This window comes from Scyliorhinus torazame, chromosome 2 (genome assembly GCF_047496885.1).
Source record: "Scyliorhinus torazame isolate Kashiwa2021f chromosome 2, sScyTor2.1, whole genome shotgun sequence".
Lineage (NCBI taxonomy): Eukaryota > Metazoa > Chordata > Chondrichthyes > Carcharhiniformes > Scyliorhinidae > Scyliorhinus > Scyliorhinus torazame.
In genome coordinates this window covers 387230209-387246295 of record NC_092708.1, presented here as the reverse complement: position 1 = coordinate 387246295, position 16087 = coordinate 387230209, and the positions used below count along the sequence as shown (strand labels likewise).

General features: G+C 55.7%; 1 protein-coding gene across 11 annotated transcripts in view; it reads right to left on the bottom strand.

Moving 5' to 3' along the window:
- tdp1 (tyrosyl-DNA phosphodiesterase 1) overlaps positions 1-16087 on the bottom strand; it is a 132896-nt gene that overhangs the window by 93308 nt on the left and 23501 nt on the right. For all 11 annotated transcript variants that reach the window (XM_072493853.1, XM_072493836.1, XM_072493899.1 and 8 more), the window contains exons 7-8: positions 6507-6599; positions 4566-4736 (exon numbers count right to left, since the gene is read on the bottom strand). In XM_072493853.1, the coding sequence (XP_072349954.1) occupies positions 4566-4736; positions 6507-6599 (264 nt within the window). The remainder of the gene's footprint in view (positions 1-4565; positions 4737-6506; positions 6600-16087) is intronic.

Genomic DNA, 16087 nt, shown 5'->3' with positions numbered 1-16087 from the left:
TGCCCGTCTTGAGAGCCTGCCCGCCTTGAGAGTCTGCCCGTCTGAGAGTCTGCCCGTCTGTGAGTCTGCCCGTCTGAGAGTCTGCCCGTCTGAGAGTCTGCCCGTCTGTGAGTCTGCCCGTCTGTGAGTCTGCCCGTCTGAGAGTCTGCCCGTCTGAGAGTCTGCCCGTCTGAGAGTCTGCCCGTCTGAGAGTCTGCCCGTCTGAGAGTCTGCCCGTCTGAGAGTCTGCCCGTCTTGAGAGTCTGCCCGTCTGAGAGTCTGCCCGTCTTGAGAGTCTGCCCGTCTTGAGAGTCTGCCCGTCTGAGAGTCTGCCCGTCTGAGAGTCTGCCCGTGTTGAGAGTCTGCCCGTCTTGAGAGTCTGCCCGTCTTGAGAGTCTGCCCGTCTTGAGAGTCTGCCCGTCTTGAGAGTCTGCCCGTCTTGAGAGTCTGCCCGTCTTGAGAGTCTGCCCGTCTGAGAGTGCCTGCCCGTCTGAGAGCCTGCCCGTCTGAGAGCCTGCCCGTCTGAGAGCCTGCCCGCCTTGAGAGCCTGCCCGTCTGGAGAGTCTGCCCGTCTGGAGAGTCTGCCCGTCTGGAGAGTCTGCCCGTCTGGAGAGTCTGCCCGTCTGGAGAGTCTGCCCGTCTGGAGAGTCTGCCCGTCTGGAGAGTCTGCCCGTCTGGAGAGTCTGCCCGTCTGGAGAGTCTGCCCGTCTGGAGAGTCTGCCCGTCTGGAGAGTCTGCCCGTCTGGAGAGTCTGCCCGTCTGGAGAGTCTGCCCGTCTGGAGAGTCTGCCCGTCTGGAGAGTCTGCCCGTGTTGAGAGTCTGCCCGTGTTGAGAGTCTGCCCGTGTTGAGAGTCTGCCCGTGTTGAGAGTCTGCCCGTGTTGAGAGTCTGCCCGTGTTGAGAGTCTGCCCGTGTTGAGAGTCTGCCCGTGTTGAGAGTCTGCCCGTGTTGAGAGTCTGCCCGTGTTGAGAGTCTGCCCGTGTTGAGAGTCTGCCCGTGTTGAGAGTCTGCCCGTCTTGAGAGTCTGCCCGTCTTGAGAGTCTGCCCGTCTTGAGAGTCTGCCCGTCTTGAGAGTCTGCCCGTCTTGAGAGTCTGCCCGTCTTGAGAGTCTGCCCGTCTGAGAGTGCCTGCCCGTCTGAGAGTGCCTGCCCGTCTGAGAGTGCCTGCCCGTCTGAGAGTGCCTGCCCATCTGAGAGTGCCTGCCCGTCTGAGAATGCCTGCCCGTCTGAGAGTCTGCCCATCTGGGGGTCTGCGAGTGCCTGCCTGTCTGCGAGTGCCTGCCCGTCTGAGAGTGCCTGCCCATCTGAGACTCTGCGAGTGCCTGCCCGTTTGGGGGTCAGCGAGTGCCTGATCACCTGCGAGTGCCTGATCGCCTGCGAGTGCCTGATCGCCTGCGAGTGCCTGCCCGCCTGCGAGTGCCTGCCCGCCTGCGAGTGCCTGCCCGCCTGCGAGTGCCTGCGAGTGCCTGCCCGCCTGCGAGTGCCTGCCCGCCTGCGAGTGCCTGCCCGCCTGCGAGTGCCTGATCACCTGCGAGTGCCTGATCACCTGCGAGTGCCTGCCCGCCTGCGAGTGCCTGCCCGCCTGCGAGTGCCTGCCCGCCTGCGAGTGCCTGCCCGCCTGCGAGTGCCTGCCCGCCTGCGAGTGCCTGCCCGCCTGCGAGTGCCTGATCACCTGCGAGTGCCTGATCACCTGCGAGTGCCTGATCACCTGCGAGTGCCTGATCACCTGCGAGTGCCTGATCACCTGCGAGTGCCTGATCACCTGCGAGTGCCTGTCCGCCTGCGAGTGCCTGCCCGCCTGCGAGTGCTTGCCCGCCTGCGAGTGCTTGCCCGCCTGCGAGTGCTTGCCTGTCTGCGAGAGTCTGTGAGTGCCTGCCCGTCTGGGGGTCTGCGATTGCCTGCCCGTCGGAGAGTCTGCCCGTCTGGGGGTCAGCGAGTGCCTGATCGCCTGCTAGTGCCTGCCCGTCTGCGAGTGCCTGCCCGTCTGCGAGTGCCTGCCCGTCTGCGAGTGCCTGCCCGTCTGCGAGTGCCTGCCCGTCTGCGAGTGCCTGCCCGGGGACTGCTGCTTCATTCACTCACTTTCCAGTGACACAGCAGCTAGTTTTACGATGCTGCCCATGGGCTTTTCACAGCCTTTTGGCGAAAGAAGCAAAGTCTCCACTCATTGAACCTCAAACAGTCGCCAGTGATGTTTGCCAACTATTATTTCCTTGACTAATAACAATAATAATAATAATCGCTTATTGTCACAAGTTAGCTTCAATGGAGTTACTGTGAAAAGCCCCTAGTCGCCACATTCCGGCGCCTGTTCGGGGAGGCTGGTACGGGAATGGAACCCGCGCTGCTGGCCTTGTTCTGCATTACAAGCCAGCTGTTTGGCCCACTGTGCTAAACAAGACACCCTCTGATGAGACAGGAGGGGCCAGCACAGTAACTTCCTGCTTTGGGGGTTCCCGGGGATGTAGACAGTCATTAACAGGATCCAAATTAAAAGTCTACAGCACAGAAACAGGCTATTCAGCCCAACTGTTGTGTGCTGGTATCGCTGCTCCACACACAAGCCTCCCTCTCGTCCTGTCTGTATAATCTTCTCTTTCTTTCTCCTGCACGTGTTTATCCAGCTTCTGACCAAAATACATCTACATGATTTCCCTCAATCGCTGCCTGTGGTAGAGCAAGTTCCACATTCTGATCCTCTGTAAGCACGCACGGGTATTAGATTTTACTGTAACCATTTTTAGATTAATTTCATGTTCTATTCATCATATGAAGCTAACAAGGTCAAAACAGCGAGATAAGGAGTGTGCTCTGTACTTTATAATCACTCAAGTGTCTTAATCAAGGATTAAATTAGCGGGGGGACCTGTTGGAATACTTGACCCTTGAGAAGGTTAAGTTCGAACTGAGGGGAAGCTCGGAGGGGTTCTACAAGTCATGGGCACTATTTATTATGCACTTTCAAGAACTGGATAACATCGAACATTAGTGGGGGGGGTGGGGGGGGGAGGGGGGCGGTGTGTGTTAAGGGTGACTATGGGTCCCTGATTCCTTTGTGTCATTTGTTTATGTGAACATGCGGGCTGATGTTTGGGGGTTTGGTGGGAGGATGGGAACGTTGTTATTGTTATGGGGATTGACATATTTGTTGCTGATTATTGTTTATTGTTGGTGGGTGCAAGTTCGGGGAAAAAATGTGAAAAAGGAGAATAAAATTTTTTTTTTTTTTTAATAAAAAGGATTACATTAGAAACCAGCCAAAAACAGATGATTGACCAAATAGCGTATCTCAAACAAGTTACAATTGAAGAACTAGTTATTAGTTACGTCGTTATGTTAAAGCTGGATTTAAAAGCTGATAAGATTAAACAGATTCAGCTTTGGATAAGTATCAATCAGATATGATTTCCTGAGCTCAGCAAAGGCCGAGACCAAATGGACAAGGGACAATTGTGCAAAGTCAGATAACATTTGGCACTGCAAAAGAAACATTGTGCTTTCAAGAGCTGATGTACGTTGGCAGTCAAACACCAATTAAAGCAAACCCACATTTAAATGAACCAATTTTGAAATGACACAGGCATGGTCCGAGGTGAGGTATTGCTAATTTATAGGATAAAAGTAAAGGCTTTGAACAACATCTTATTTGTAATTCAATTTATGGGATGTGGGTGTCACTGCTTAAACCAGCATTTAGTGCCCATCCCTAGTTGGACCTGCAGAAGGTGGTGGTGAGTTGCCTTCTTGAACCGCTGCAGTCCTGGAGGTGTAGGCACACCCAGTGTGCTGTTAGGGAGGGAGCTCTAGGGTTTTGACCCAGTGACAGTGAAGGGACGGCCGATATATTTCCAAGTCAAGGTGGTGGGTGACTTGAAGGGGAACCTTCAGGGGCTGCACAGTGGTTAGCACTGCTGCCTCACAGCGACAGGGACCCGGGTTCAATTCCGGCCTCGGGTGACTGTCTGTGCGGAGTCTGCACTTTCTCCCCGTGGCTGCGTGGGTTTCCTCCGGGTGCTCCGGTTTCCTCCCGCAGTCCAAAGATGTGCAGGTTAGGTGGATTGGACATGCTAGATTGCCCCTTCGTGTCTTGTAGATGGTACACACGGCTGCCACTGTTCCTCAGCAGTGGAGGGGCTGAATATTTGTGGAAGGGGTGCCAATAAAGCGGGATGCTTTGTCCTGGGTGGTGTCCAGCTTCTAATCTACTAGCTAGTCACGTACTGAATGCTCCCAAGGCAGAATTTGAAAGAATTGCTGTCAATGAAGAAACAGGGAGATAACTTCACTCATCAGTAACCCGCTCAATAGTTTGAAGCTGTAACTCTATTTTTGTGTTATTGAAGTAACTTTTTCCTTTTTAAAATAAACATTTACGACTGAAGAGTCCATCGTGCCTTCCAGTTGCATCCTGCTCAAACCAAAACATTTAATTGATTTTGTTGGGTTAATGTGAAGTCAGATAATTGCATAATTGAGAAATAGGATAAATTAAAATAATCTGCACCTCGAGAAACCCACGCCCCTCTGGTTAAAGTTCGTTTGGAACCCGAGATTCCGAAATGACACATTCAGAACAAATTGGAACGTTTACCTGGTTTCTGATAAATCGTGCTGCTTTAGGTGAGCAATCCATTCACTCAGTCCAGTCGAGCGGTAAGACGCGAGGTAATCAATCAAGTCGTGCTTGAAGTTCGTCACCGATTCGCCCGCTGTTTCAGAACTCCCTTCTGGTAACCTTGGGTACAGGGGGCTCAGCCATATCCTAGCAACAACCGGGGAGGAAAACACCTTCAATGTTTAAACAGAAAGTATTTTCATTTTTGTAACGCTTTTCACAACCTCAGGGCATCCTGAGGAGCTTGAGAGCCAAGGGCGTACTTTGAAGTAATTGTCACTGTGGGGGAACACAGCAGCCAATATGCGCACAGCAAGCTCCCACAAACAGCAAAGTGATAATGATTACTTCACCTGTTCTCTGCTGGTTGTTATTTAAGGGATAAATGTGGGCCTAAAGGGAGAATAGTCACTGTGGGGTCTCTTAAATGAAACCGAGCGGGTAGCGAGGGACCTTGGTTTAACCTTCCACCCGAAAAGTAGGGCGCGAGCTACCCAGCTTCAGTTGCGGGAAGGTGAGCGGCTTGAGCCCTTAAAAGGTGGCGGAGGTGTGTCATGTGAGAGTACCTTTTAAGAAATGGGGGTTTAAACGAATAGCTGTCGTGGGTGTACCTTTAAGAAATGGGTGTTTATTAGAGAGCTGCAGTGATGTCAGAGAGTGGGTGGAGCTGGCCTGTCTGTCTGCTTTACTTTCGTTTTAGGCTGTTTGCTACAGACTGTGTTTTAGTTTCGTTTTGAGAGCTGGATAGTTACAGGCAAAGCAAGGAGCTGTATAAGGATCTCTCTCGGCAAACTAAAGACTGTCTCCAAATCAATTGGGTGATTTCAAAGTGCTGACTGCTCTCAATAGTGAATTTAAACCTGATCTGTGTGTTAAAAAGGGTCTTTTGTCTTCCGGATGTTGTTTGGGAATTTATTAAGGGTTATCGATAGAGTACTGTATTCTTTGGGGATTTATTGGTGTTGATAGGTGTTAAGATGTTTACTGTGGGTTTATAAAGCGTTACCTGGTTTCATAAATAAACATTGTTTGAATTTAAAAGTACTTTAGATCTCCGTTTCATCACACCTGCAGAGTAAGCCCGGGTGCTCCCCATAACCACAATCTAGTAAAAGTTGTGGGTCAGGTGAACTCCATGATACACTTTGGGGTTCTCTAAACCCTGGCCCATGACAGGTGGGAGAAACAGCCTGCGGGTAGTTTGGCAGCAAGGGTGAGGGACACAAGCCATCAGCCTCAGGGGTCCTGCCCAAAGGTAGCCAGACCTTCGGCTGGGAGCAGTGGCGACAACGGGGGCATCGGGAACACCCACTGATTGACAAACAACCGCCAGGTCTCACTGTTTACGCCTGATCATCCGTCACTGTTTAACAACCCCCCCCCAAAGCTGACACGAGGAGAAGGTGCAGACTCTGCACTGACAGTGACCCAGGCCGGGAATCAAACCCGGGACCCTGGCGCTGTGAAGCAACAGTGCTAACCACTGTGCTAGCTGCCGTGGTGGGATTTCAACCCGTGTCCTCAGAGCATTAGCTTGGGCCTCTGGGTTACTCATCCAGTGAGACTAGTGACTACGCCACTACCTCCCTCTTCCATATCATCGCAGAATCAAAAAGCTTCTCCAATGATCTTTTGTGACTCATATGTCAACAACTTAAGTTTGACGGAGTATCAGCTGTGACTCGATCGCTCATACTCTTGCTCCTGAGTTGGAAGTTTCTGGGTTCAAGTCTTGCCCCAGAGACGCGAGCACTAAAATTCAGGCCATCAGTCCCACCGCAATACTGTGGGAATGCGGTGCTGTAGGAGGTACCGCCTTTCAGGTCAGATAGGGACTGGAGGGCCTGCCCGTTGTTGATCTGGTTATGTTGAGGCCCTAACTGCAGTCTTTGGGGGGAATTCCAGAGCCACTCTTACCCTTGCGTCTTTTGATGCCAGTCATCGCGGATCAAGTTGGACGTGTGGATCACAACTCGGAAGCCTTCTTCGTACAAAAGTAACATCATTTTCCTGCAAGGGGAGAGAGCGAGAGTTGAGCAGAGAAAAAGGATTGGTGTGCAGATAGTTGGGACCGTGGTAAAGCGAAGGTGCTTTGGTTAACGACGAGAGCCAACAGCGAGGTGGGGGGAGAGGGGGCGGCATGATGAGAGGCTTCAAAATTCTAGAGGGGTTTGATAGGACAGATGCAGAGATGTTTCCACTTTTGGCAGAATGAAAGGCGTGCCTCCAGGTATAAGATAGTGATCGGTAAATCCAGGAGGGAATTTCAAAACCTCTTTACCCGGTGAGTGGTTAGAACGCGGAATGCAATTAAGGGGAAGTAAGGGCGAGGTAGAAAGGGATAGAAGGATATGCAGATTAATAAAACAGACTAGATGGAAGCTTGTGTGAAACAGAAACATTGATATTGCCCAAAATGGGCCGAATGGCCGGCTCCTACGTTGTAAATTCAATGACCCAGATTTTGCGGATAGTCGGAGAAAAGACATATCCCAGAGGATGTGCGACGGGACGACGCAAGGGCTCCACAGGAATTGGATATTGAAATTTCCGGCGGCCAATTCACCTGTATCCAGAGCCTCCGAAACAGCCACTAGAGCCGGAGGCTTTCAACCCGATCACCCCCCACCCAACCCTACCACACCCCACCCAACCCTACCACCCCCCCACCAACTCTACCCAACCCTACCACCCCCTACCCAACTCTACCCAACCCTACCACACCCCACCCAACCCTACCACCCCCCCACCAACTCTACCCAACCCTACCACCCCCTACCCAACTCTACCCAACCCTACCACACCCCACCCAACCCTACCACACCCCACCCAACCCTACCACCCCCCCACCAACTCTACCCAACCCTACCACCCCCCACCCAACTCTACCCAACCCTACCACCCCCACCCAACCCTACCACCCCCTACCCAACTCTACCCAACCCTACCACACCCCACCCAACCCTACCACATCCCACCCAACCCTACCACTCCCCCACCAACTCTACCCAACCCTACCACCCCCCACCCAACTCTACCCAACCCTACCACCCCCCACCCAACCCTACCACCCCCTACCCAACTCTACCCAACCCGACCACACCCCACCCAACCCTACCACACCCCACCCAACCCTACCACCCTCCCACCAACTCTACCCAACCCTACCACCCCCCACCCAACTCTACCCAACCCTACCACCCCCCACCCAACCCTATCACCCCCCCACCAACTCTACCCAACCCTACCACCCCCCCACCCACCTCTACCCAACCCGACCACCGCCCACCCAACCCTACCACCCCCTACCCAACTCTACCCAACCCTACCACACCCCACCCAACCCGACCACTCCCCCACCAACTCTACCCAACCCTACCACCCCCCACCCAACTCTACCCAACCCTACCACCCCCCACCCAACCCTACCCAACCCTACCACCCCCCACCCAACCCTACCACCCCCCCACCCAACTCTACCACCCCCCACCCAACCCTACCACCCCCCACCCAACCCTACCACCCCCCACCCAACCCTACCACCCCCCACCCAACCCTACCACCCCCCAACCAACCCTACCACCCCCCAACCAACCCTACCACCCCCACACCCTACTCAACACTACCCAACCCTACCACCCCCCACCCAACCCTACCACCCACTACCCAACTCTACCCAACCCTATCATCCCTACCCAACCCTACCACCGCCCCCACCCAACCCTATCACCCCTACCCAACCCGACCCAACCCTAACACTCCCCACCCAACTCTACCCAACCCTACCACCCACTACTCAACTCTACCCAACCCTATCGCCCCATACCCAACCCTACCACCTCCTACCCAACTCTGCCCAACCCTACCGAACTCTACCCAACACTACCCAGCCTACCAACCCCACCCAACCCTACCACACCCACCCAACCCTACCACACACTACCCAACTTTACCCACCCCTATCACCCCCTACCCAAACCGACCACCCCCTACCCAACTCTACCCAACACTACCCAACACTACCACCCCCACCCAACTCTACCCAACCCTATCACACCCTACCCAACCCTACACCTCCTACCCAACTCTATCCAACACTACCCAACCCTATCACCCCCCCACCCAACTCTACCCAACCCTACCACCCACTACCCAACTTTACCCAACGCCATCACCCCCCCTACCCAACCCTACCACCCCCGACCCAACTCGACCCAACCCTACCACCCCCACCCAACTCTACCCAACCCTACCACCCACTACTCAACTCTACCCAACCCTACCACCCACTACCCAACTTTACCCAACCCCATCACCCCCCTACCCAACCCTACCACCCCCTACCCAACTTGACCCAACCCTACCACCCCACCCAACTCTACCCAACCCTACCACCCACTACTCAACTCTACCCAACCCTACCACCCCCACCCAACTCTACCCAACCCTATCACCCCCTACCCAACCCTACCACCCCCTACCCAACTCGACGCAACACTACCCAACCCTACCACCCTCTACCCAACCCTACCCAACCCTACCCAACTCTACCCAACACTACCTCCCCCCACCCAACCATACCACCCCTACCCAGCCCTACCACCCCCACCACCCCCTACCCAACCCTACCAGCCCCCACCCAACCCTACCAGCCCCACCCAACCCTACCACCCTCCCCAACTCTACCCAACCCTACCACCCCCCACCCAACCCTACCACCCCCCCCACCCAACCCTACCACCCCCTACCCAACCCTACCACCCCCCACCAAACCCACCACCCCCCACCAAACCCACCACCCCCTACACAACTCGACCCAACCCTACCACCCACTACTCAACTCTACCCAACCCTATCACCCCCAACTCAAACCTACCAACTCCTACCCAACTCTACCCAACCCTACCACCCCCACCCAACTCTACCCAACCCTATCACCCCCTACCCAACCCTACCACCCCCTACCCAACTCTACCCAACCCTACCTCTCCCCACCCAACCATACCACCCCTACCCAACCCTACCACCCCTTACACAACCCTACCACCCCACCCAACTCTACCCAACCCTACCACCCCCCACCCAAACCTACCACCCCCACCCAACCCTACCACCCCCCACCCAACTCTACCCAACACTACCACCCCCACCCAATCCTACCACCCCCCCACCCAACCCTACCACCCCCCCACCCAACCCTACCACCCCCCCACCCAACACTACCCAACCCTACCACCCCCCACCCAACCCACCACCCCCCAACCAACACTACCATCCCCTATCCAACCATACCACCCCCTACCCAACCCTACCACCCCACACCCAACCCTACCACCCCCCACCCAACCCTACCACCCCACACATAAACCTACCACCCCACACATAAACCTACCACCCCACACATAAACCTACCACCCCCTACCCAATTCTACCCAACACTACCACCCCCCACCCAACCCTATCAGCACCCACCCAACCCTACCACCCCCCACCCAACCCTACCACCCCTCACCCAACTCTACCCAACCCTACCACCCACTACCCAACCCTATCACCCCCCACCCAACTCTACCCAACCCTACCGCCCACTACCCAACTGTACCCAACCCTACCACCCCCCACCCAACTCTACCCACCCTACCACCCACTACCCATCTCTACCCGACCTATCACCCCCTACCCAACCCTAACACCCACTACCCAACTCTACCCAACCCTATCACCCCCTACCCAACCCTACCACCCCCTACCCAACTCTACCCAACACTACCCAACCCTACCACCCCCACCCAACTCTACCCAACCCTACCACCCACTACTCAACTCTACCCAACCCTATCACCCCCTACTCAAACCTACCACCCCCTACCCAACTCTACCCAACCCTACCACCCCCACCCAACTCTACCCAACCCTATCACCCCCTACCCAACCCTACCACCCCCTACCCAACCCTACGACCCCCACTCATCCCTACCACCCTCTACCCAACTCTACCCAACCCTACCTCCCCCCACCCAACCATACCACCCCTACCCAACCCTACCACCCCCTACACAACCCTACCACCCCACCCAACTCTACCCAACCCTACCACCCCCCACCCAACCCTACCACCCCCACCCAACCCTACCACCCCCCACCCAACTCTACCCAACCCCTACCACCCCCCACCCAAACCGACCACCCCCACCCAATCCTACCACCCCCCCACCCAACCCCTACCACCCCCCCACCCAACCCTACCACCCCTACCGAACACTACCCAACCCTACCACCCCCCACCCAACCCACCACCCCCCAACCAACACTACCATCCCCTATCCACCATACCACCCCCTACCCAACCCTACCACCCCCCAACCCAACCCTACCACCCCCCACCCAACCCTACCACCCCCCACCCAACCCTACCACCCCCCACCCAAACCTACCACCCCACACATAAACCTACCACCCCACACATAAACCTACCACCCCCACACATAAACCTACCACCCCCTACCCAACCCTATCAGCACCCACCCAACCCTACCACCCCCCACCCAACCCTACCACCCCTCACCCAACTCTACCCAACCCTACCACCCACTACCCAACCCTATCACCCCCCACCCAACTCTACCCAACCCTACCGCCCACTACCCAACTCTACCCAACCCTATCACCCCCTACTCAACCCTACCACCCATACCCAACTCTACCCAACACTACCCCAACCCTACTACCCCCCACCCAACTCTACCCACCCTACCACCCACTACCCATCTCTACCCGACTATCACCCCCTACCCAACCCTAACACCCACTACCCAACTCTACCCAACCCTATCACCCCCTACCCAACCCTACCACCCACTACCCAACCCTATCCACCCCCGACCCAACTCTACCCAAACCTACCACCCACTACCCAACTCTACCCAACCCTATCACCCCCTACCCCAACCCTATCACCCCCCTACCCAACCCTACCACCCCCTACCCAACTCTACCCAACACTACCCAACTCTACCCAACACTACCACCCACTACCCAACCCTACCACCCCCTACCCAACTCTACCCAACCCTACCACCCCCCACCCAACCCTACCCAACTCTACCCATCCCTACCACCCCCACCCAACCCTACCGCCCCCCCCACCCAACCCTATCAGCCCCCACCCAACCCTATCAGCCCCCACCCAACCCTACCCCCCGTACCCAACTCTCCCCATCCCTACCACCCCCCACCCAACTCTACCCAACCCTATCAGCCCCCACCCAACCCTACCACCCCCCACCCAACCCTACCACCCCCCCACCCAACCCTATCAGCCCCCACCCAACCCTATCAGCCCCACCCAACCCTACCACCCCCCACCCATCCCTACCACCCTCCACCCACCCTACCACCCCCCACCCAACCCTACCACCCCCACCCAATCCTACCACCCCCCACCCAATCCTACCATCCCCCACCCAACCCTACCACCCCCCCACCCAACCCTACCACCCCTACCCAACCCTACCACCCCCCACCCAACCCACCACCTCCCAACCAACACTACCATCCCCTACCCAACCATACCACCCCCTACCCAACCCTACCACCCCCCACCCAACCCTACCACCCCCCACCCAACCCTACCACCCCCACCCAACCCTATCAGCCCCCACCCAACCCTACCCCCTGTACCAAACTCTCCCCATCCCTACCACCCCCCACCCAACTCTACCCAACCCTACCAGCCCCCACCCAACCCTACACCCCCCCACCCAACCCTACCACCCCCCCACCCAACCCTATCAGCCCCCACCCAACCCTATCAGCCCCCACCCAACCCTACCACCCCCATCCAACCCTACCACCCCCCACCCATCCCTACCACCCCCCCACCCAACCCTACCACCCCCCACCCAACCCTACCACCCCCCACCCAACTCTACCCAACCCTACCACCCCCCACCCATCCCTACCGCCCCCTACCCAACCCTACCACCCCACCTAACTCTACCCAACCCTACTACCCTCCCACCCAATCCTACTACCCCCCACCCATCTCTACCCAACCAAACCACCCCCCACCCAACCCTACCACCCCCCCCCCCACGCAACCCTACCATCCCCCATCCAACCCTACCATCCCCCACCCACCCTGACCACCCCCCCCCCACCCACCTGGATAGCAACCCAGGAAATTTCAGACCAAGAAAAACCACGTCTAACTCGTGGGTAACAAGACAACTGACCCCACTGCTTCCCAGACCACCAAGAGCTTCTAGCTCCCTCCCCCCACCCAACCCTACCAGCCCCTACCCAACCACCCAGTCAACCCAACCCTACCACCCCCTACCCACCTATATATCAACACAGGAAATTTCAAGACCAAGAAAAAAAACACGTTCATTCAACATGAAACAAACAAAACAACAAGTTCAAAAACAATTCATTCAAACAAATATCAGTCAAATCACTAGTCCGACACGAAGCGGATAAAACACGCACGGGTAACTAGAAAATTGACCCCACTGCTTCCCAGACCACCCAGAGCTTCTAGCACCCTCCCCCCACCCACCCCTACCCAACTGCCCCCCCCACCCAACCCTACCACCCCCCTACCCAACTGCCCCCCACCCAACCCTATCACCCCCTACCCAACCACCCACCCCACCCAACCCTACCACCCCTACCCAACCCTACCACCCCTACCCAACCGCCCACCGCCACCCAACCGCCCCTACCCAACCGCCCACCCCACCTAACCCTACCTGCCCCTGTCCAACCGCTCTCTCCACCCCAACCCTACCAGCCCCTATCCAACCGCCCCCCCCCACCCAAACCCTACGCCCCCCCACCCAGCCCTACCACCCCCTACCCAACCCTATCACCACCTACCCAACCCTATCACCACCTACCCAACTGTAACCCCTACCCAACTGTACCACTCCTACCCAAACTTTCTGCCCCCCTACCCAACTGTACTTCCCCCACCCACCGTCCCCCCCCACCCATCCTTACCACCCCTACCCAATCCTACCACCCTACCCCCGCATCCCCCTATCCCACCTGTACCACCCCTATCCCAACATTACCCCCTCCTACCGAACCTTACACCTACCCAACCTTACTCCCCTACCCATCCTTACCCCCCCCCTACCCTATCTTACCCGCTACCCACTTACCTCACTGACAATGAAAAGTTATTTAACTGTCCCAAAGCTTTTCACTGTTTTCGTGAATAAAGTATTCCCCCAGTGATCTGTCACTGTGAAGGAGGGCTCCACAGGCACACGCTGCATTTCTGAAGAGCGCCAGTTTCGTTAATATACAAAGAGAGCAGAACGGTAATCTGATGGTGATGGTCACTCTGATTGGGCCCAATATGTTAATGAGGAGTCACTCACAGGAGCAGCATAAACAGCAGTAAACTTGGCAGGACCAGGGAACTCACTCCCTCGAAGCTGTGTCACTGCTTTTTGGAATTTCTCACAGTTTACTTGGGACCGATATGATTTCCATATTCCGAATGTGCCTTCACCAAGTGAGAAAAGGACCACTTTGTATTTGAAATGAGCACCATTTTCATTCTCACATGATGGCACGCAGTCCCTCATTTCAGTAGCGCCGTTAACTATTAAATGGATTGATGGCTGTGTTAAAACAGCAAAATAACGGCATCTTTAACTACCTTCCACATAGCATCTCAAATCCTTTACAGTCAGGCCATTAGCAAAACGTCCACTCCCTCCACCACCGGCAGCCGTGTGTACCATCTAACTGCAGTAACTCACCAAGTTTGCTGAGACAGCACCTTCCAAACCCACGACCACTACCATCTAGAAGGACAAGAGCAGCAGATACCCGGGAACCCCACCACCTGGAGGTTCCCCTCCAAGTCACTCAACATCCTTCCCAAGGGCAATTAGGGATGGGCAATAAATGCTGGCCCAACCAGCGAGGCCCATATCCTCAGAACTAATATTGTGAAAAACCTACAAGCAAATTGTGGCAAGTGATGGGGAACGCCACTGGGGGGCAGCACTACACCAGCAATGTGGAATCTCAAGAAAACTTTTATTTTCATCTATTTAATGTTAGAGAGCAGACAAGTGTTCCCAACGTAAAAGGAGCAATCAATATTTGAATGTTTGTGGCCTAAAGCCTGGCCATGTCCAGAGAGGCGTGTAGAGCTGGCCGAATAATTTTGTGGTACCTGTTTCCAGTGTAGTACTGAGGGAGTGCTGCAGTGTCGGAGGATCTCACTATAGCTCTGCTCACAGTGCAGTGCTGAGGGAGTGCTGCAGTGTCGGAGGATCTCACTATAGCTCTGCTCGTAGTGCAGTGCTGAGGGAGTGCTGCAGTGTCGGAGGATCTCACTATAGCTCTGCTCGCAGTGCAGTGCTGAGGGAGTGCTGCAGTGTCGGAGGATCTCACTATAGCTCTGCTCGCAGTGCAGTGCTGAGGGAGTGCTGCAGTGTCGGAGGATCTCACTATAGCTCTGCTCGCAGTGCAGTGCTGAGGGAGTGCTGCAGTGTCGGAGGATCTCACTATAGCTCTGCTCGCAGTGCAGTGCTGAGGGAGTGCTGCAGTGTCAGAGGATCTCACTATAGCTCTGCTCGCAGTGCAGTGCTGAGGGAGTGCTGCAGTGTCGGAGGATCTCACTATAGCTCTGCTCGCAGTGCAGTACTGAGGGAGTGCTGCAGTGTCGGAGGATCTCACTATAGCTCTGCTCGCAGTGCAGTGCTGAGGGAGTGCTGCAGTGTCGGAGGATCTCACTATAGCTCTGCTCGCAGTGCAGTGCTGAGGGAGTGCTGCAGTGTCGGAGGATCTCACTATAGCTCTGCTCGCAGTGCAGATGTTTACATGGCATTCAGCTCAATGACGCACACACGCGCACACACAGCAGCCTGACTACCCCCTCGGATCTCTGCGTTCCTCCAATTCTGGCCTCTTGCACAAACCATATGGTGTTCTACGGACAGGTGCCGGGGTTCCGACCGCCGATTTCCCTCTCTAAACCTCTCCGCCCCCTCTCCCCCTTCGATCAAATTAGGTGGAAAAAGGGGCAGCACGATGGCGCAGTGGGTTAGCCCTGCTGCCTCACGGCGCCGAGGTCCCAGGTTCGATCCCGGCTATGGGTCACTGTCTGTGTGGAGTTTGCACATTCTCCCCGTGTTTGCGTGGGTTTCGCTCCCACACCCCAAAGATATGCAGGGTAGGTGGATTGGCCACGCTGAATTGCCCCTTAATTGGAAAAAAAAATTGGGTACTCTCAAATTTCTTTAAATAAAATGTAGGTGGAAAAACTCTGGCGGAGGTTGTTGTTTGTCCTCCACCTTACTGAATGGCAAAGGGACTCAAAGGGCCGTTTGATCTCCTCCGGCTTCTATTTCCTCAGTTGTGATCTTTCCCATGAAGAGTCTGATCGCACACTCACAACATGGGATAGATCTACGGCCGTTGATAAGTTGGAGCAATCGCTATGGTAACCATCACCCCAGCGCTAGTTAGTG